The sequence below is a fragment of the Thalia democratica genome, chromosome 4, assembly GCF_965202585.1.
Source record: "Thalia democratica chromosome 4, ktThaDemo2.hap1.1, whole genome shotgun sequence".
Classification (NCBI taxonomy): domain Eukaryota; kingdom Metazoa; phylum Chordata; class Thaliacea; order Salpida; family Salpidae; genus Thalia; species Thalia democratica.
In genome coordinates, this window is record NC_139168.1 from 34,891,199 (window position 1) to 34,913,396 (window position 22,198).

At 25.0% G+C, this 22,198-nt stretch overlaps 1 protein-coding gene across 1 annotated transcript; it reads right to left on the reverse strand.

Annotated features, from left to right (window-relative positions):
- Positions 1-17,075: 17,075 nt before the first annotated feature.
- LOC145834406 (uncharacterized) lies at positions 17,076-21,932 on the reverse strand. The gene is made up of 4 exons (XM_082941830.1): positions 21,829-21,932; positions 21,353-21,546; positions 18,255-18,928; positions 17,076-18,191 (listed from the first exon to the last, which is right to left on the reverse strand). Exons 2-4 carry the CDS (start codon positions 21,543-21,545, stop codon positions 18,072-18,074), a joined length of 987 nt encoding a protein of 328 aa, XP_082797956.1. The 5' UTR covers position 21,546; positions 21,829-21,932; the 3' UTR covers positions 17,076-18,071.
- Positions 21,933-22,198: the final 266 nt, after the last annotated feature.

A 22,198-nucleotide genomic window follows, 5' to 3' on the forward strand; every position in this document is an offset into this window, starting at 1 on the left:
GTGCAAATTTGGCTTCATGCAATTTTGTTCTCATGCAATTTAGTACCGTCCCCTTTTTAGACATAGAGATAAACCTAATCGATAAAAAATACACATATATAAAATAATAAACAAAAAAAGCAACAAAAAAATAAGAACAAACAACACAAACAATACATAAATTGACTTATACTAAAAGTGTTTTTAGAATAGACTACCTAAATTTATTCAAATTTATTTGATGCGTCAAAATATGTATTTCTGTAACTTTTGATTTTAATTTGCCAATAAAAGCTTTATTTTTGTTCTGAGGATTGCAAAGCGTTCAAACAGCCTTAAACAATAAAAAAGACTAGTTTTTTTATATAATATAAATAGTTATATACACAAATTATAGTTTAAGATAAAAAAAACCTGCAAGCAAATAAAGTTTCAAATAATAAATAGTTTTAAAGTAAACTTTTAAAATGATCTGTGTTGTAAATACGTTATCATCAAGGAAAACTAAATTTTGCTTATTTTAAACACAGCAATTACAAATGTTTGAAAATCTAAATATATTAACGTTTTGCACCACAAAATCAAAAATAAACAATTTTAGCTGTTTTGCAAACTTAGAATGCACGTGTAGTGGGCAAAAACACAATAAAAATAGATAAAGTAAAACAAACTATTTTAGAGCCAATTTTTTTATATACTAACACCATAAGAAAGTACAACTTTTTTACATAAATTAACCCTAGCTCTTTTTAAAGCTTAAAGTATATACTATAAAACACTAATCACAAAAAAAAAGTTTTTTAATAAAATTTCAGAGACAATTAGTTTTGTAAAAAGTTTTCAATGCAAACATATTGAGAACAGATTATCATGACTAAAAATTTTGGAACTAAATAAAGTTTACCAGATATCTACTGTCACCTACATTTTTAAAGCATTTAACTTCTGACTTTTAGGATGAATTTTTAAAAGTATTAAAAACAACTTTTTAGAAGCGGATTTAAAAAACAACGTTTTACAACTGCATAGTAGAAATTCATAACTTTTTATTCAATTATTTAAAAAAAAAGTTGGGTACTAATGAACTTGCTATCTACAAATTTTTAATAGACTGAATTATTATTAAAACGATTGATCAAAAACTGTAGTTAACAATGTTTGATCATACCAATTCGATCATCAGACCACAAGCCTTTAGTAGACTGAGACTCATTTCTTCCTGGTTTGGACTCATCAGTCATTAACAAAAAAAAACATGCAGTCATAAATTGACAAACGGTTTATGATAGTAAATCATAAACAGGCCGTTTGCTAGTATTGATCAGTGACGTCAGCATTGTCTTTTGCTGTGCAAATTTTAATACACTTTCCACTAGGCAAGATAGCTGTTGCGCTTGTACTGATAACAATAAACAAACTTTTGTTTCAAAGAAATTGTTTATAAGGAACATGTATATTTTTAATTTTGTTATAAGTATCATTACATTTGTAAATAAAATATTTTCTAAAAACAGGTAATTTACAAAAAACTTAAAAGAGTTAGTACAGATGTATTTACAAATAAAATTTACAGAGTAATAAATTATCTAACTAAATTAAACCTAGCCCAAGTTAAGAAGTTTTCTTTTAAGTTTTTAATGTGAGTTGGAGGCTTATTTGATCTGATTTGATTGCCTAAATGAAAAACTAGTTCTCTCCGATCTTTGTACAAAACTTTCCTAGAATTATCTATAACTACAACATTATCTTTTAACAGCTTGTGGTAATTTGCTTTTGTTGCTTTCACATATGCTTTCTTGATCACACAACGACCTTAAAAAAGTTTTGATTAAAAATAGATCAAATGTTTTAAATTAACTATGATACAAGTATACTGTTTGATAAATAGTATTGCAAATAATGATCGGAACTTTTAAAAAAGTTGCCACTAGTTTTTGAGAAATTTCTTCCAGGTTTTTTAAAGTACACATTTTTTGGTCTATTTTTAGTTTAAAGTCAAGTTTAAGGTTTAAAACTGTGTTAAGTTGTATAACAACATTAAAAAGGTACTGTAAAGCTATTCTAATGGGTATCACTTTTGCACAAGCATCACTTTAGCACTAGGGGACTTTTGCACAGGTTAAAATTTTTTTAATTTTTTTCAATTTATTTTTTTTGTTTCCTCTCACTGTTAATCCTTACCCTTACCCTTGGTAGGTAAATTTTTTATCTTATTTGTTTTTATAACTTATTTTTATAACTTTCTAACTGTCTTGTTTTTTTTTTGATCAATAATTTTTACTAGGTATACATATATTTTTTTCTATCACTGTTACCCCTAACCCTTACCCTCAGTTGGTATTTTTTTTCTCTTTTTTGTTTTTTTATTAGTTTTTTATTTTTACTATTACCACTAACCCTTACCCTCAGTCGGTAACTTTTTTTTTAACTAACAATTAATCTTTTTATAGTTTATTTTTTTTACAACTTATTTTTATTATATCTATTTTTTTTACTCTTGTGCAAAAGTGACACTCCTGCAAAAGAGTCCCCTTGTGCTAAAAGTATAACTGTTAAACAACATTTTTTATTATCTAATATATTACCAACCCACCTTTATTTTAACCGTGATAAAAAGTGTATAAGATTTTCAAAACTCAGAAACATTTAAACATTATTTAAAAGTTTAAATTTATGTGTAACATAATTTTAAAACTTTTTACAGATTTATTAATTTTTTCCAATATATAATTAAGTCTTTAGATACAACAAATTTTATTTAGTCACTTTACTACTTTGAGTAATTTTGTAACTTGATTTTTTTACACTAAATAACTTAATAAAACATTATAATTAATAAGGTAAAATACCCTTAAGAACTAAAAAATCAATACAGTTGTTTTTATACACAGATAACTTATTTAAGACAAATGGTATTTTGCTACTCATAAATAATAAAGTGTTCATTCAAAAAGGCATGCAAACAAAAGTTGTGTCTAATCTGCAAGCTTTGGTAGACATACTTAATATGATATTATTCAATTTTAGTTCTAATTATAACAATATTTTAGAAAATAGTCATTATGATTTACTGCTTAAGCTTACTTAATAAGTGAAAACAATAAATGAAAATATTAGCTTTGAAGACAACATTCATAGTAATGAACTACATTTTTGTTAATATTTATAAAGAGGAAAACACAGTGTTTATGTTTTAATTTTCATATGATCAGGGTTGCCACTTGTTTTTTCTAAATTTTTTCCAGGATTTCCAAATTTCTTACAGGATTTTAAAGTACACATTTTTGGGTCTATTTCTAGTTTAAAGTTAAGTTAAATGTAAGAAACTGTGTTATATAGTATAAAAACATAGAAAAGATTATGTAAGCTACTTTTAATATGTTTTTAAATAATAAAAAAATTTTGATGATTATGTAAGCTACTTTTAATATGTTTTTAAATAATAAAAAAATTTTGATGATTAGAAATTTTTTTTATTTCCAGATAGATTTTTTAAGTCAAATTGAACTTTTACTACTGAACATGTGAAAATTGTTAAAAGTCGAGGTTTTTTTAGTGATTTTTGTTTAAAATTCCAGGTTTTTTAGTCAAAATTTCTCAAGTTCCAGTTTTTTATGTCTAAATTGTCAAATTCCAGGTTTTCAGGTAAAGTGGCAACCCTGTATGATATACAAGATCAAAGCTTGATGATATAAAGTAGAATATACTGATTAAATTGTAAGTTTTTTTAGTGAACAAAGGTACTAATATTTTACAAACAAAGTTTTGTATACAGTAACCTCTCACGCACATTGTGTCCACAGAAAAATGCAGAAAGATAAGAGAGATACTGAATGTACTTACTATAATGGCAATTTTTTGAAACTGCTTCTAGTTAAAAGCAGACTGATGACTTTCCCACTTTTAACAATTTGTTTACTGTATTTATACATATGAAAACGATATATAAAACTATACATATATTAAAAAAAAGGATTTAAATTTATATAAAATAATATTACGAGTAGAAAAGTTTTACTAATTTTAATAATAAGTAGATTTTATCTTTATTTTTGTGACTTATTTGATACTTAACATTTATATTCTATTCTACAAAGCAATTTCAATTTATAATTAAGCATCATACATCTTTATAAAAAATAATGCTTTTGGTGCCGTAATGGATATCTTCTGTTGAACAAAATATATAAAATATAAGAAAAATGTTTAATAAAAATTGATTATGTTACTACAACTTTTTAATTTGACCTTTGACCACAAAATATTTATAAAGTGTAAGCTCTCTATATATTAAGTATCACTGCTACTTTTTGCTAGGAAGTTTCATTAATTTTTTTAAAGATGTTTATTCATATATAAGGCACGAATGCTGTATTATTTATTTGTGTTTTAAACTCTCATTATTTCATTATACTTTCATTATTTAACACAGTCATAATTTTTTCAGAATTTTAATTTAATCTCTTATTGTAAACAAAATTTCTGATATACTGAAATATTACTAAATGTATATTAATTAGTCGAGGAACATAAGTTTACAAAGTCTAAAGATATAGAGAGGTGAGTTAGCATTTAAAAACATATTTTAAATCAAAAATATACAATAAACCTAATTTGTGAAATAATAAAACAAATTAAAATTTTAACTTTTTAAATTGTAAAGAATTCTAAAATGCGTAACTAAACAAGAGTGCGTAAAGATGCAAGAGGTTACTGTAGTTAAATTATTAACTACTGTTAATTTTTATAGTAATATACAGGGATGCCACTCTTTGAGACAAAAAAATGACTTAAAACAAGACTGAGTTTATGTAAAAAAAAATATAAAATAATTTTAGGTAAAAACTAGAAGAAACAAACTGTTAATCTAGCTTAAATACATAAAATTATTAAAACTATAATAAAATGACTTAATATACATATAGTTAAATTATTAAAATCATTTCTACTAACCTAATAAAATTTTGCTTAATTTAAAAATTAAGTAGCTTCAAATAAAAGATTTATTAGTGATGTTTACTACCAGTAGTGTTACCACTGTGAAAATGTAGTTTTACAATGAACTTAAATCACTAGTAAATGGTTTATAGATAAATAATTAAAAAAAGTACTTTAATTCAGTCAAAAAGACCAGCTTGAGATTTGAAAAAAAAGTTTAAATTAGCCTGAGCCTGCCTAAAATTTTATAAAATTTAAGTATATGGTTGCTTTAGTTTATTTTTAAATTCTTTTAGGTTTTAGTAAATATAATACTGTAAGGCTACTTTAATAAGGGGAAGTTAACCTAATGGACAGTTTGATTTGAATATTTGCTGAGTCAGTAAAAAACTTATTTTCATGCTGTTTTTAATTTCAAATACTAAAGTTTTATTTATTGATTAACTTTTAGTATTTTTGGGTAAGATAGGTTAGGTATAAGGAATAAAAATAAAAATAAACTTTTTTTATGCTGATTCATCAAAAATTCAAACCAGACTTAACTTTAAATGTGATTTTTTTATGAAAATTTTATTATTAATCATTCAAAAAATATATTTTTTTTTTAATAGATTTTTGTGGGTAATTGAAATGATGTTATTTTAGATTTAAATTTTTTTTTTAAATCCAGGTTTTTTTATTATTTTTGTTTTAAATTCTGGGTTTTTTTGTCTAACTCTAAAGTGTCAAATTCCAGGTTTTTCCGGTATTCCAGGTTTTTTGGCAACCCTGTAAATAGCCTGATATATCCTAAACTGATTAGTTTGAGTGTGTGTCATGAATGTAGGTTTTAAGCCAAACGTTAGAAAAAATTTACTTAAAAGGACAAAAAAAAGCTCAAAATACTTGGTTCTATGACCTGATGCACAAAAAACCTTTCGGTTATTGAGTCATACACCACATATACTTTTTAATGTCTTGTCCAGGACAAGTTTAAGTTAATATAATTATATTTGTTAAAACCTTTTAACTCTTTGTACTCATCATGAATTGTGTAAGTGAAAGGCCTTTCATTTAAAAGATTGTCTGCAGCATTAGGAACACATCTGGCTACATGAGATACCATATTACAAAACTTAAAATTTCTTAATGTTGTTAGTTTATTTCTTGTTTTATATAATTATTAGAATTTATCAATGAATGTTGACACTTTGATGAAAGTTTGTTTATAAAAGCTGTATGTTGTTGTTAGTAACTTACATGTTCAGTTTCATAAGTATACAAAGGACTGTAAACAGTTTTAATAGTCTCTAAGTGAAGTACATTCTTGCAATTCAAGTTATACTTATAGCAATTTATAAAGTTATGTATAGATTTTTAAATCTGGTTAACAAAAGATGAAAAGTTTTTTAAAAACAATCAGTATTTGTTTTTGAAAAATTCATTAAAACTTTGTAAAACTTTTGTAAATGTTTTTTTTACTTAAATAAATAAAAATCTTAAGTAATAAATAATAGCCTTCAGTAAATTGTCTCATTTACTGTTTAAAAGTTTAAAATAAACTACATTGAAAAAAATTATCAAAATATTTATTACAAAAACATTATTATAAGTGTCAGTAAGTATATAGCATAAAGTTTTTGTAAAATAAACAAACATCATAATAGTTAAGAAGGTTATACTGGCATTAAAAGCACTTTAAATTCGCTCTTAAAAGGTTTTCAACGTTTTTTTTTATTGCTTAGTTAAATAAATATACTGACTAACCAACATATCTTTTTTTTCATATTTAAAAAATTAGTTAAAATACTTGTCAATTTGTTTTTTTTGTTTTGAGACTAGTATATTTAAATTTCAGTCTAAGCTGAAATAAAAGCTGAGTCAGCAAAAAAAAAAGTTTTTATACTATTAGTAATTTTAATTATCTTAATATTTTTTTGATTAATTTTTAGTATGGTTGGGTAAATTGGGTTAGGGACAAAGGTAAAAATTAAAAAAAGCTTTTAAAAAATTGCTTACTCAGCTTTTTTTAAACTTTGGTTTCTGACTGAACTTCAAGTATACTAGCCAGCTTTTAGTGATAAATTATAAGTTGTATAAATAAAGTCAAAACAAAGTACATAAGAATTTGTTTTTAAATTTAAACATAATTTGCTTTTAACTTTAGTTAATATTATTAACTAGTAAACTAGTTACGAACACATCCAAGAAATAAAGTTATCAAACGTGCCTTGCAATTTATTTTTGTAAATATTTTTAACAGGTAAATTTGTTTTTGATTTTTATAATATTTTTTTCTCTAAAAAATATACTAAAAGATTTTTTATGTAATATAAGAATTATGCTTAGTTTCTTATTTATAAATCTATGTTTCATCAAGTTAAATTTGACGAGATGTTTTGCTATTTTGTTAATAAAAAGTTTAGTTAAGCATTAAATAATAAGTTGTAAATAGATGTTAAGAAAGGAAATTAAACCTAAAGCTCAGTCTAATTTGCATATTTGCTGAGTGAACAAATTTTTTAAAGCTTTTATATACCCTTAATCCTAATCCACCTTACCCAAACACATTAAAAATTACTCAAAAAAATAAAGTTTTAATAGTTAAAATTAAAAATAACAACGAAAATAGATTCAATTTTTGCTGAATTCAGCAAACATGATTGACTTTAAGTTTAATAGCCCTGTTATAGAAAGTACTAGAAAAAAAAACTTTCTTAAATTTTTATACTTATATGACATAAAGAAACTTCAAAACTTGTATAGCAATTGTTAATTTGTAACATCCGTATTTTTAATTAGTTGTTTCGAAAAAAAGTATACCCTGAGTCAAATACGACCTTAAAGTTTTCAGCAACTTATGTGAACATGGTCTGTAAAAATAATTGCAATGCCCATAGTTTTGTGCATTTTTTCAATAAAAATTCAAAATTTCCGTTTTTGTTCATAAAACACAATTATAAAGGTGTGACGACAAGTAAACTTAAAGAAAAAAAATAAATACTGTTTTAAAAATTAAAAACCAAATAGTTTTGTGTTTAAACAAACAACGTAATAAAACAGACTTAAACATTTTTCTCGACAACTTATTGGTTTTTCTAAAACAGGGAACTTTTCGTCCTTGCAACTTCTTTTATCTTCACCTGTTGCAACGAGTCCATGATTGCATTTTATTATAACATCATGGCCATTAACTTAGTTACTTTTAATATTTAAAGATAAAAAAGCAGTTTTATGATTCAGTAAAAGTTAGAACTACTTTGGTAGCAATTTTTTATAAACACAAAAAATAACTTTGTTTTTCAAAGCTGGAAACCACTGTTTTAACATTTTAAAACTGTAAAATAATTTAAAAATATGTTCTAATCAAATGCACTCAAATTAATATTTCTTTAATTATAAAAAAGCTTTGATAACATCTAGAAAAATGTTTTTGTAATAAACTGAAAAAATTAAAATATTGAAAACCTCTACTAAATTTGTTGACAAAATTCTCTAAATTTTCTTTTTATATTCACTGTTTAAATCATTCAAATCGTCATAAATTTTTTGTTATTTTCTGGAGATTTTTCATACTTGTTTTCAAATTATTTTTATCGTTTTCTAAATTGTTGTTAATTTTTAGAGAAATTTCATATTTGTCTTTAAAACTGTTTTTTTTTCGATTTTCAACTTTTTGTTATTTCCAGAGAAATTTTATATTTTTGTTCAATCTGTGTTTTTTTTAATCTTAATTTTTGTTATTCTCCATAGGAATTTCATATTTGTCTTTAAAACTGTTTCTACATTTTCAAACTTTTTATTATTTTCCTGAGAATTTTTGTAATTTTTGTCAAACTATTCTTTTCGTTTCTAACTTTTTAATATTTTCTAAAGAGTTTTCATATTTGTCTTTTAGATCACTTTTCCCCTTTTTCAAGTTTGTGATATGATTCTTACGTTTCGTGTCGCTTTTTTAAAGCTTTCGTTTTGTTCTGTGAAGTTTTGTTTTTCATTTTTTAACTGTTCTTGCTTTTCTTGATGTCGAACTATAAAGTTTAGAAAATACTTAATTTCTATTATAAATTAATTCTCAATATCAATACAGCTTGGTTTATTTATGAATATGCTTACATTTAATTTCTTTATGTACTACATAAGTTTTTGTTTTTTAATGATTAAAAGTTGCTTAAGGTGGTCTTAAAAGTTTACATTACTAAGTAAAATATCATAATAGAGCGGATAGATTCTAAGGAAGTTTTTTAAAATTTAATTGGCAGATTTACTTGATGACTTAAAAAAACTAAACACTGCTTTTGAAAGCTTATTTTCCCTTTATAACATATTAATATTTTATTATCTTTTAAATACGATTTTTTTTATTGCTTATTCAAGCTGCCTAGAAAAACATTATTGACTTTAATGGCACTAAAATTTTGCTTAATTAAAATCGGTATTAAATACTTTTTATTTTTATCAGCTAAAATGTTACTTAAAACTGTTTTTATTTGACTTCTAAAGTGCTGCTGTTTTCTATACATAATTTTCAAAGAGCTGTTTATGTTGTTAAGTCTAAAAAAGTTAAACAAGTACAAGAATGTCCGTATAAGGGTATGCGTATTATTAAATATAAAAATGTTGATCTTTACACTTCAATCGCAACCCCTCCAACCCTTGATTCTTAAACTAAAACTTTTGTAATACTAATAATTTTTAATTAAATTAAAATTGGTTGTTGCATATTTACAAAGTTAATGTTTTATGTAAAAATTATATAATAAATGTCTAAATCAGAGATCGGTAAACTACGGCCTGCAAATGATTTTGTAAACAAAGTTTTTTTCTTAAAAAACTGCGGACGTAATAATACGAAACTTCAAAAAATGCAAGCTGCTTAACCAAGCTGTTTTTTATAACCTTGTATAATAAAATCTTTAAAAATCTAAATTTTGTTACCCTTTTAAACAGTTTTATACTTCTTTTTTTTTTTGCAAAGAACAAAATCCAATTAGAAAATATTTAAGTATTGAATAAATTTATTAAAATTAAAAATGTAGTAACTTTAAGTTTCAAATGTTTTTTGAACACAAAAAAACCATTCCGAAAATCATATTATAATACTAGTTTTCAAAAATTAATTAAATTATTTATAATTAACAGTATGAAGAATGTAATAGAGATCGGCAAACTGCGGCCCGCAGTATTAATTTTAGCTGAAAATTTTTGACAAATTAAAAAAAATTGAAACATTATTAAAATTTACCATAATTAACTATATTAACTTTTTTCGATGCCTGCATAACGTTAAATTTTTACGTTACTATGTAAATTTACTTCTTGAATTTTAATACTAGTTTATTTAGTTTTACTGTTAACTGTATTATACAGCACAGTAGAAGTCTACAGTCTTTTATGATTTGTTATATTTCCTAGAAAAAGTTGCTCGCGGGCCGCATTGTATAGCAAAATATTTTGCAAGCAGTATTTGTTTAAAGAAATGTAGTAAATGTAGTCATCATTATAACAACACTTTTCTTAACCAAAAATGTGATCTAAAAAGCAATAATAAAGCATAGTTACTAATTATTTGTCAAATTCAAAGTCTAGTTGTAAGTTTTTACCACAAAAACTTTGTATAATTGTCTATAAATAGTATGATTTTTGCTGAAAAGACCACCGTGGGCCAAAAGTTTATGTTTTGCGGGCCGAAGTTTGCCGATTACTGCTGTACAATGTTTAAGCAAGCTTAAATTAGTTATTTTCAATAAAATACTACCGTTATATTGTACTTCAAACAAAAAATATTACATCATAATATTGCTACTACTAGTTAGTTCGTTTATAAGAAAATGTTTTCTGAAAACTCTGTGTCTATATTGTCTAAACGTATATTAGCTATTAGATTATTATTCTGACTATAGTTATGTAGTTCCTACTAGTTTCAGCCAAACTTCTTAAAATTTATGCCTTCATACCATTTAATATGCACACAAGTAAAGCTGATAAAACAAACAAAGTATTTACTCCTTACTTAATTACTGATTTTGTATTTAAACTTTTTAGTTTGTCTTTAAAATAAGGCTATATATGAACTAAGACAATTAGATTCGAACCTTTTAAACAGTTGAATGGGGTAATATCCTTTGAAGGGTCCAATCTGTCTCCGATGCATCTTAAGTAAGGCTCCGGATTTATAATTCCCTGATCGCAGACTATTTTCACGTATTCTCCATCTTCCGCTGTTTCCTTTTCAAGCTTTCCATTCAGCATTTCGGGCGTGGTTTGTTTCGGTTGACGCACACCTGCAAAAAAAATTTACAAATCATTTATTAAAGCTTCGTATATGTAAACTGATTATAAAACCTTATTTCAAAAGTATATAAATAATAACAGTATGCTATGTTTTTTGAGGGAATAAAAATATCAAGAGTATTTTAAACAGCTTTTAAACAATTTAAGTAAACCTGTAAAACCGTTGTTGAACCATAGATTGTAAAGTATCCAAGTCTGAAATATGCAGATATAGCAATTCAAATGAAAAACAGGATTATTATCGTGGGACACAGTACATAAAATTTAGCTGTAAATGCGATTTTTCTGTTTTCAAAAAAAAATCTATTAAACTTAAGACCGCTAAAAGTATTTAAATAAGATTTTTAACTTTGTTTCTTTCTTTAAAAATACTTTTCTACATTGTTTAGGTAATATCTAAGCTGTTTACCTTGTTAGCTTATTTTTTGTGTACTAAATTACAGTTAATTGAGTTGAAAAATATTTAAGTAGTTCAATTTAAAAAGCTTACAGATTAAATAAAACAAAAGAAATATAACTGGTATTACTTAAAAACGTAAAAAAACTTAAAATTAATTTTGAAACTCATTCAAGTCACACACTATATCTTATAGATGTAAGTTTGTACTGTGGTTTTATAACCGTTTAATTTGATGCTTCTTTTAGTTAGTTGTAATGTTTATTAGAAATTTCAAAACACTTTCCGTACATAAACAGCTTTTAAATAATTTAGACGGAAAGTTTAAAAGGAAGTTTTCTGATACTCATAACCATTTTAGAATATAAGCTTCATGGGCGGTTGTTTGCAAATTCGATGAGATTTTTCCTTCTTTCTGTTTCTTCTACACTTACGTTTAAAAACAGCAATACTTATGTTATTTTTTGTTAGTAATTTCTTTAGTTGTTTTGTGAAATTAAAATAGCTTTAGTTTTAGATGAAATTAAAATAGCTTTTACAGTTCTAAATAATAAAATCTTTTAAAGTTCGAATTAATGTAATTAAGTATTTAAGGTGTCAAATTAGATGTAATAAATCTATAGTACACCTTTAATTATGTAAATTAAACTCAATGCACATATGGGATCAAAATAGTTTAGTTTTGTAATTAAACATTAAAATTTAAAAATCACATTTTTTCAATTTGAATTTTTGCAAAGTTAAAAAAACAAAAAATAAAAACGGTTTTAAAAAATACAAAGTTACTATTAATGACATATGCAATTTTGGATTACTTTTTACTGAAAACAAGACAACACAATAACCCGCATGATTTTAAAAGTTATATAATGAAGAATAAATACATTAAAACGTTTGTTTGATATTAGATTTTAATAGTAAATTTAATAGTAAATTGAACAGAATTAAGTCATTCCAAAAAAAAAATCTGATTAGCTTTTATCACTAAGTTTGTAAAAAAGAATAAGTTATGTAAAATGAACTTTTTTACTGAAAAAAAGTTTAGATCAGTGGTCTTCTCAGTGTGCTTAGAAATATTTAAAATTGCCTAGAAAATGTAGTAAAAAAAGCAAGATAAATCTTGTTTTGTCTTTTCTTATTAAAAAAGCTAATTATAGTATAAATAAATAGTTCTTAATGAGAACTTATTCGTACGTTTTTTACATTTTTAGTAGTAAAATTACCCTGTTTCAAAGTATGAATTTTTTTTGATGTTAGTATTTAAAATATATAAGCTTGTTGTAAAATGTTGATACTAAATCCGAAAGTTCACGAAAAGATTTTAAATAAGACAACTTTAGATATATAAAAATCTAGGAAGTAAAACTTTTCAAACCATTGGCCATAAAACCATTCCAGCTAGTTTTTAAATAAAGATTTAATTTTTTAGTTTAAATGTTTACAATGCAACTAGTTTTTGAGTTTTGAAATAAAACATTGAAACTTTTAATCTACGGTGTTTGAACCTTTGTACTTATTAAATTTATATTTTATAAAATTAAAAACTGTAAAATACAAAAAAAGAACTAAATAATTTTTTACTGTGAATTTTATAAAACTATGTTGACCGTAAGTCTGTTTATAAACTTTAAATTAACGAAAATTGTTTCTGAATTTTCTATAAAACACGACAACTGAAAGAAACTAAAATCCAAAAAACTTAACAACAAAGGAAACAAATTTATCCGGCTTACTTGTGATTTGATTGAAATTATAAAAAAAACTTATATACTAGAAATGTTTAGAATACTATTTTACTGTTAACTTTTAAGGTTTTGTTGAGAAGAAAATTAGTGTTTTTATTTTTTAAAGAGTTTTTATTCAACTAGAAATTTAAAAGTATTGCTAATTAAAAAAAATTAAGACCTTAAGCCTTTTTCTATTTAAAAAGGGACTGTTAGAACTAAAAATGAATTAATGTATGTAACTGAATGCAAGTAGTAAAAACAGTTGCAATATTTTTTTAAACAAACTTAACTCTAACTAGAAAATAAACTTAACGATATTTAACTTATTTAGAAGATCTAGAACAGGGGTCGGCAGCCTTATTTAGCTAGCGGGCCAATTTTCCGAAGCAAAATTGCTCGCGGGCGCACTAATTAAAAAAGTTCTAGAAAATTACTAGAAAAGTTCTAGTAATCAGTAGAAAAAGTTTATTTTAGATCAAAGTGTGATATATTGAGCAATAATAGAGCACTAATAAAGAGTATTTATTGAATTAAGAGCCTAACTGCAAGTTTTTATTACAAAATCTTTAATTTTTATTGTTTTTAAAATGTATATTTTTGGCTGAAAAGGAGCTCGCGGGCAGCTGATTTTGACTTTGAGGGCCGCATTTGGCCCGCGGGCCGCAGGTTGCCGACCTTTGATCTAAAAGAACAAAAAGGTTATGTTTGTGGTGTTTTGATTTTTAATGAAAATACATAAGTTTATAATAATAAAGCTTCTGTGATTTTTTTTTCTAAAAAAAGTTGCGAGAAATTAAAAAAAAATATTTGTATAAACGTATCTAAAACTAGTTATTTTCAAAATTTAAAGTAAAGTTATGTCAAAAGTAAAAAGTTATTACCAAGCTATTTCACGGAGACTTAATTTATTATTCTAATTAGTTTCACTCAAATTTAATTATTGTACATTATTTAATTTTTTTGTTAATTATTTAGTCAAACTAGGAAGCTATAAATATACTAAAGATATAGTATACTCTCATTCTATTACAACGTGTGAAAATTTTTATACACGAATAAACGATGTTTTAACTTAGAAAAAAAAGTATTACTAGTTTTTGTTGTTGTATAAACAAAATGGAAACTTTTTGTTCAGTTTTTTAGGCTTTTAAATAATTGCTTAACTAATGTTGTGTTAGTAAATGTACAAAGCTACACTAGTAATATACCAACAATACATTGAATAATTAACTAAACAAAATTTGTTATCAAACGTTAAAAAATGTATTTAAAACAGAAATGTTGTTCTTAAGAATAATTGAAAAATAGGAAAAATATAATACTGAAAGTTTATTAAATTTTCTAAACTAAAGATAAAACTAAGAGTAATATATAATTGCTTTAATAAACCGAATAGCTTTAATTATTTTGTTTCTAATATTTTTTTTGTAGAGTAAATAGCAAAAAAAAATTTAAAATTTAAACTTTTAACTTAGGTATTCTATTTATTTTTTATTATTTAAAACATATGTTGTTTTCTAATTAAAATAATACAGTATCAGCTGTAAGTTTCATGTAACAATACGAATATTTGTTATTAAACTTAAGTGTCAAATAGTACTCTTTAAATAAAGCCTTAACTTTTACCACAAGATATTTAAAAAAACGGTATAAAAAAATTGCGCACATAAAAACCATCTAAAGCTACAAAAACTCAACTTGTATAAAGGACTAAGTCTTAAACCATTTTCATTTTTGATAATTACATTGTTCATATTTTTAAATTTTAGAATAATAATATGACAATTATTCTTCTAGCTAGTTATAATGATGTATATTTACTTTTTACTAATCGAAATTTTTTTAACACTTATTGCCTAAACTGTCGCGATAAAACTTAGTAAGCATAAAAAAATCAAAACTTTCACTGCGAATCACTTATTTTATAACTGTAGTTCTTTCATAACTAAATTGTTTTACTAAGGCACTCTCATAGACATTTGCTTATCGCATAAGTCAAGTTGAAAAAACAAAGTAACTAAATTTTGTTCATAATATATATATTAAGCATCTAAATATGTAACATACTTAACTTGTAAACAAATAAATATAACATAGAGCTTCTGTAAAATAATTGAATGTGTAGAAAAGGGGTACACATTAATTATAGTTCTGACAACTCATATTCCGACTTTTTTTTTATAACGATTCTAAGTTACTGTTAATTATATATTTTAATAAATGTTGTTTTAAGAACTTATTACCATCATGTTCGTATTCGCTGCGCCACAGAATTTTTTGTTAATTTTTCTAAAGCTAAATTTTTTTTTGAGACAAATTATAAACGAAGTTTTTAAACTTGCTAAAACATTGTTATATTAGGAAAACATGAATTTTCTCTCTTAATAAATGTTTGTTAATTTTTTTTAAAATATATAATAATAAATTATTAACTACACCTTTTGGTAAATTAAAAAAAAAAGTTTTAATTTGATTTAATTTAAAGATTAAAATGAAAATTAGATTATGAATTTTAGATTGAACAATTAAAGCTTTGTTTACTGAATTCGACCCTGATACTGCATGTGTTAGTTGTATCTTCCTCAAAGGTGATTGATTTTTATTCACATAGTACGTACAATGCTCTATCTATCGTACTAAAAAAAGTTCAACACTTGGAATGGTGGGACAGAAAAATTTTTATTCGTATATTTTAGTTGATTAAAAATGGTCAAGTGTATAAAAATCTTAACAAGCAACCAGAAATGGGCATGCAGATAACTTAACCTGATGAAAATTTATATTAAAACGTTTAATCAAAAACTCAACATTAAGACTATTGAAAACGTTAAAGACGTTAAAAGTTTCAGAAACTAAAAAAAATTGTTAAAAATACCAAAGTTAAAATCGAATATGATGCAAGCTTTAAAATAAATCTCCGGTCGTTGGTAAAAGAAGATATTTTATGAAGTAAATGCAGATTTTAGTGCAATGTCCGTCCATGCAACCAAGTGGGCTTTATATGTCTAATGATAGATAAATAAAACTAGTTATACATAAAAAAAAAGTTATTCTTGGTTTGCTCATATAAGTACAATATAAGAAGTACAATATTAAAGTTGAACAACAAAAAAAGCTATCTAAATTTAAAAGAATAAAATAATAAATATATTTATATTATTTATTACCTGCATTGTAACATGTTTATTACAAAGTTGAAATTTATATAGTTTACAAAAAAAAAATGTGATGATTGATAACTTACAAATATTCAACCATAAGTAGTGTATCTTGAAAAACAAAAAAAAAGTAGATTGATTTATAATGTTTCTATGCATCAGTAAAGTCTTAGCACAGCATTGTTTGGTTTTCTATTTTAAACGTTATGATTGCTTTTGCGATCAGTTTCTTTTAAGTTTAAAAACATACCAAGTTATAATTAATTTATTATGGTTTTAATATTTATATTAACCTTATTATATCTTACACCTACCTTTGTTTTATATCATTTAAAGCACTGCATGATCAGCTCAGCAGTCGTATTTAAGTTTTTTTGTGATTATTAAGTTTACGTGGTGCTTAGGTAAGTTATGTATTTAATAATAACGTCTAAAACAATAAGAAAAAATTAAACTAGTAAGACAAATCAAAAAAAAAAAAAAGATTTATTGTTAACAATGGATTAAGTTCCACAATAGTTATTTTTTAACTATTTGTAATAGTTATCAGATGAGATAAAATTGATGATACCTATTTCGTTAGTTTTATATTTCAAACAATCGAAATTCAAGAAGTTTTAAAACCTTCAAAAGAACTGAAAAAAGTATTTATTTAGCAGTAAAGATTAGAAAAGGAGATACTAAACTACTTTATGGTACTTAAGTTAAAAAAATAAGCATATTAGAATACATCACTCAAATATACTGTTTTACTTTAACTCAAAAAATAAAGAAGAAATACTGTCATTCAACAGTATTTTTTAATTTGTTTACAGGCTCAAAACAAAATTAATTTTAGTTATTAGTTTTACGAAGTTAATGATCTGTAGAAGTGGCTTGTAAAATTACTTTACGGTACAAGTACGACTAATAGAAAAACGTGAAAAAGTTATAGTTGGTAGTAAAATTCTTGTTTTAACATGAGTTGCAATTTGAAACAGTAAACATTTCTACAAACCTTTTATGTATCAATTGAAAGTTTAAGAAAATATAAAACAAAATGTTTAATGTAAAAGTATAAAAGTTACTTTTATTGCATATTTCAATTTAATAGTTCTATAATTTGTTTTAATCTACTACAAAGCAAGAATAGAATAATTGGAAAGTATTTAAATATAATTTAACTAATTTTATTGATTTTTATTTTTAAATAACAGTATCTGTGAAATATGTTAATAATTTTAACTTTCTTTGTTGTAAAATAATTTTTTTCTGATGATTAAGTTAAGCGTTTGTTTGTAGTTTTCAAAGTTTAAATATCTGTGAGAATAATAAACAGAAGTTTATATAATATTTATAATCAAACAGTTTCATGATAAAAAAGAACAAATGAAAAAGTTTAAAACATGTTGAAAAAAAAAGAGGCAGTCATTGTTTATCGTGCCTGAAAGTCTCAGTATCTTCACACTTCATAGACGAAAAGCTTAGAATAAAATTAAGATTTGTTTAAGTTTTAGAGTTGGTTCTTTTGCAACTTGACAAACAAAAAGCTATTGGGTAAAAATAAACGGTAAAAACAAACTATATCAATTTCAAGGCGGGGACTTTTTTCTGATTTTGCTTTCACCTCCTCTTGTTGGCACCGACGGCGTTCATCACCGAGTTGGCGGTGGGAAACGTCACTTGGTGGCGCAGCGACTGCCTCAGCCCCTTCCACGTCTGCCTTCCCGACTTCCTCAAGCTCTGAAACGAAAAACTCGCTAGTGAGTCGTCTCGAATTCGGTTAACAAAATTTTTATCGCTCACTCGTCTGAAGGTCTTCGCCCTCGTGCTCTTCCAGCCCCTCTGAAACGCTCCCTCATCCGCGTTGCGGAACTCGTCCTCCGAGTCGCTCCCGACGATCTGCTGGCGGTCGTCGCTCACGTCCTCGATGGACCAGAACTCGGTATCCTGGACCGGTATCTTGTGGGGCACGGGGGAGTTGCTGGTTGTCTCGTAGCCGGACTCTTCCAGGAGGTCGTACGATTCCGAGTGCATTTCGAGGTGCACCTTCCTGCCCATGTACCTTGGTTCTTCCTTGTGGGTGTACCTTCCCTCCTCTTTGTGGATGACATTTGTCTCTTCCTTGTTGGTGTTCCCCTCATTGTAGGTGTATCTGCTCTCCTCCGCGTCGTTTTCTTCCTTTTTCTCTCTCGTCGCCTTCAGGTCCTCCTCTTTCGGATGGTCGTTTTTGAACGACTGGTAGACGGACGCCTTTCTTTGGGACTTTTTCATGCGCAGCGACTTGAATACATTGAGTTTTTTCGGCAGCTTCGGAAACTTGCTTTTTTTCTTTTTGTCTGCGTTTTGCTTATGAAAGTCTGCATCCCTGATTTTGTCATCTCTGAACTTTTCATCATTGAATACTTCATTTTTGAATTTTTTAACTGATTCTTCCTCTACTTTATTGTCTACTTGCTCATTCGATATTGTTCTTTTCACTGTCGGTTTTATTAAACAAGGTGAAAAGAAATTTTTTCTAGGAATAATTTTTTTTGCGCAAAACATAAAAATTTTTATTGATGAAAAGTTGCAGCTTTGTTAACAATAACAAGTTTTGTTGATGTTTATTAGTTTTCTTAGTTTCGAAACTTAAATCTTTTGCAGAATATATGTTTTTATTTTTATGCAAAAAGAAAAAAACAATTCACAAAACTGTTAAATAAGTTAAGTGATAAAATATTTTGTAAATGAAGTATATAATAACTTTACTATAATTTAACTGTTTTGTCTAATACTTAATTGTAATATATTGTTTGAAATATTAGTTTAAATATATTCGCAAAACCTTTTTATTTATTTTTAATTACCTCAACTATGCTGTAATACAGCTGAAAAAGAAAGCGCTGTATTTGAAAAAAATAGAAAGCTTTCAATTTGCTTGATTCGAGAAACCGCTTGGTTAACACAATATTGCTTAAAAATTCTTGTTATACACTAGACTAGTATACCGAAAAAATTAAGTCACAAAGTGATCCAATTTCGTAAAAATCCAAAAAAACAAGTATAATCGTCACCAAAACTATTTGTCTTAGTTTAAAAACAGTATGTGTTAAATTCAAAAAACGTACAAAAAAAGTAAATCTAAATCATGACTTAATATTTTTAAGCATTAAATTGTGTTTTTTCGATGTTAAAATTGTCACTTAAATAACTTAAAGTTTTATATAACTGGGTCAAAACTTTTATCAAAGATTTTAAACGTTAAAAGTTATTATTTTAATTTTTATAAAAAGAACACTTTTATTTTTAGTTAATCAAAATTTACACAGCTGCTTGCATATAAAAAAAAATAGGAATCGCACTAAAAACAATCTGAATAAAAAAGTAAATCGGCAAAAAACTTCGTGCAAAATCCTCAAAGTAAATATAAAACCTTCAAAGTGGCAGGATATTATTGAGCGTAGCATTCGGTGATTGTCAGCATGAAATTAAGAGTAAACACAAAATAACATGTACAAGCCAAAGTCCGTCGAATATTGAAAAAAAAACGTCATTACTGTTATCGTTGGGTAAATAATAAAAATAACGTAAAGCTTTTACAAACTGATGATGCAAGTATTTTTATTTATTCTACTACCCGAGCTTTTATTTTGTTAAGTAAACAGTTGTTAAAAGCCACTTTTTGTTTATGTATTGTAATAGATAAAGTTATTTTACATTTTTGTTTTTAAATTTTTTTTTGGCTCTATACGTATTTTGATAAAATCAACCGATTAAGAAAACTATTATAATTTGATTTCATTTTATTTAATCAAAATAATATCTTAAACGAAAAATAACATTAAGCTCAAATTTCATACAAGCAAAATATAAAGATTTAAGTTTTTGCGACAAAGTACTTATTGAAACTATTTAAGTATAAAGTTTCGTCAATTTTAATCCGAAAAAATTGCAGAAAAAAAAATTTTACAGGAAAATTTATAATTGAATATAATTAGCTTTATAGATATTCTTAATATTTAGATACTAAAATGCAACATAAGCAAAATGTTATTTTATACACTTGTATTAAGATAATAACTTCTATTTACTAAAAAAACGATTTTTAATGCATAATAATGACTAGCAATTTTGTTTGATTTTTAGTACTAGTTTTGAAAAAAAAAGCTAAAAATTAAAAGCAAATTAGATTAATCTGTTTATTTGAATATAAAAAAACTTCAAACTGCGCATTTATTTGAATGATTTTAAGACAATCGCTACAATTTATACTTTACAACTTATTTTTCAAACACAGGATTTTTTTCTTAAAATTATAATTTTAATCAAAAAATTGACAGTAAGCTTTTTCGATTATTTGATGGCATAGAATATTAATTATATGCTATTTTCAAATTTTAGAGACAAAATCTTTCAAGCAACAAGTGTAGGTGTTCTGATCAGTTTTTAAGCTTGAACGTAACATACACTAAAAATATCCAGATTTTAAATAAGATACACACTTACCAACTTAATTTTTATATTAAAAAAAATCTTATTCAAATGTTTTGCTCAAAAATCGGGTGTAAAACTTTTTATTTCTGTTTAAAAATGGTTTAGCATTATAAAATAGTTTTGTTTGTGTTTGTTTACGTAACTAATCAGCTGTTTTAACAAGTACTCTTCGTTCACAACTTTAAGTGTTCTCATAACAAAATTGACTTATTTATCTGTCTAGGTTTAATTTATTAAAAACAAACTTCTACTTTAAAAACAAAAATCAAGCTGTTTTAATGGAATTCAAGACAGAGTAAGTGTCGCCGATAAAGTGTTTACTTTTTTATTATGTATAAAAAATGTTTTTTTAAACAATATTTTTTAGTATGTTTTTTCAAAACATCAAATAAAATAACTTTTAAACCACAATAAAAAAAATTTATTACCTTTCTTTTTATGTTTAACTCCTATTTTTATCAGCATTGTTTTCCAAAGCCCTTGTTTTTTATCGGTATTCCCGACTCGCTGCCTCCTTAACTTAAAATAGTTTACGTCATCTTGAAAATCGTCAGCTATAATTACGTCGTTATTTGCAATTGAAATGTCGTCTAAAAGTTCCTCCATCGACCCATGAACCATGCTTGAAGTTTAAAAATTTATTCTAAATAATTTAGAATTTATAAAGAATTTTTAATGATAAAAAAATAAACGTTTAGTAAAAGTTAAACATATCTATAAGTAAGCTGTAAATTGTTTTAAACATAAATACTTTTTCTTATTAAACTTTAATATTTTTGTAGAACACTTTAAACTTAGCTTACTAAGCAAATATTTAATCAGTTTATTTGCTTTTTCTAAAATAAAAGCTAATCTGAACTTGAGTTTCAAGTAATTCTTGTTTGTTTTTTTTTCAAATACTGACTTTTAGTAACTTTTTACTTGATGTTTAGTACGTCTATTCAAGGTCAAACTTGATCAAAAAAGAAACAGTTTTACAAACGTAACAAGATTCTAGAACTAAACTTAAATTGAAATATGTAAAAAAAACATAAATTAGCGTTATTTAGCTAAAATTTTTAAAATACAAACTTAGAACGAAATAGTAAACTTTTTTTACTTACTCTATATATTTAAGCATCGTACATGAGCTTATGGTGTGTATTTTATTCTTTACAAAAAAGTATATCAGAAACTTAAAAAAATGTTTTAGTTAAACTATTTTTTTTATACAAAAGTTTTTATATAGTATCAAAAATTCTATTTGAATAATGTAACTAAGTTGTGGTTATAAT

Excerpts from the sequence above, each read along its gene's own strand:
- LOC145834406 (XM_082941830.1), bottom strand. The coding sequence starts at position 21,545 with ATGGTTCATGGGTCGATGGAGGAACTTTTAGACGACATTTCAATTGCA. Across the intron at positions 18,929-21,352 it reads AGTTAAACATAAAAAGAAAG|TGAAAAGAACAATATCGAAT; the intron begins GTAATAAATTTT and ends TAAAACCGACAG. Across the intron at positions 18,192-18,254 it reads GGGCGAAGACCTTCAGACGA|AGCTTGAGGAAGTCGGGAAG; the intron begins GTGAGCGATAAA and ends TTTTCGTTTCAG.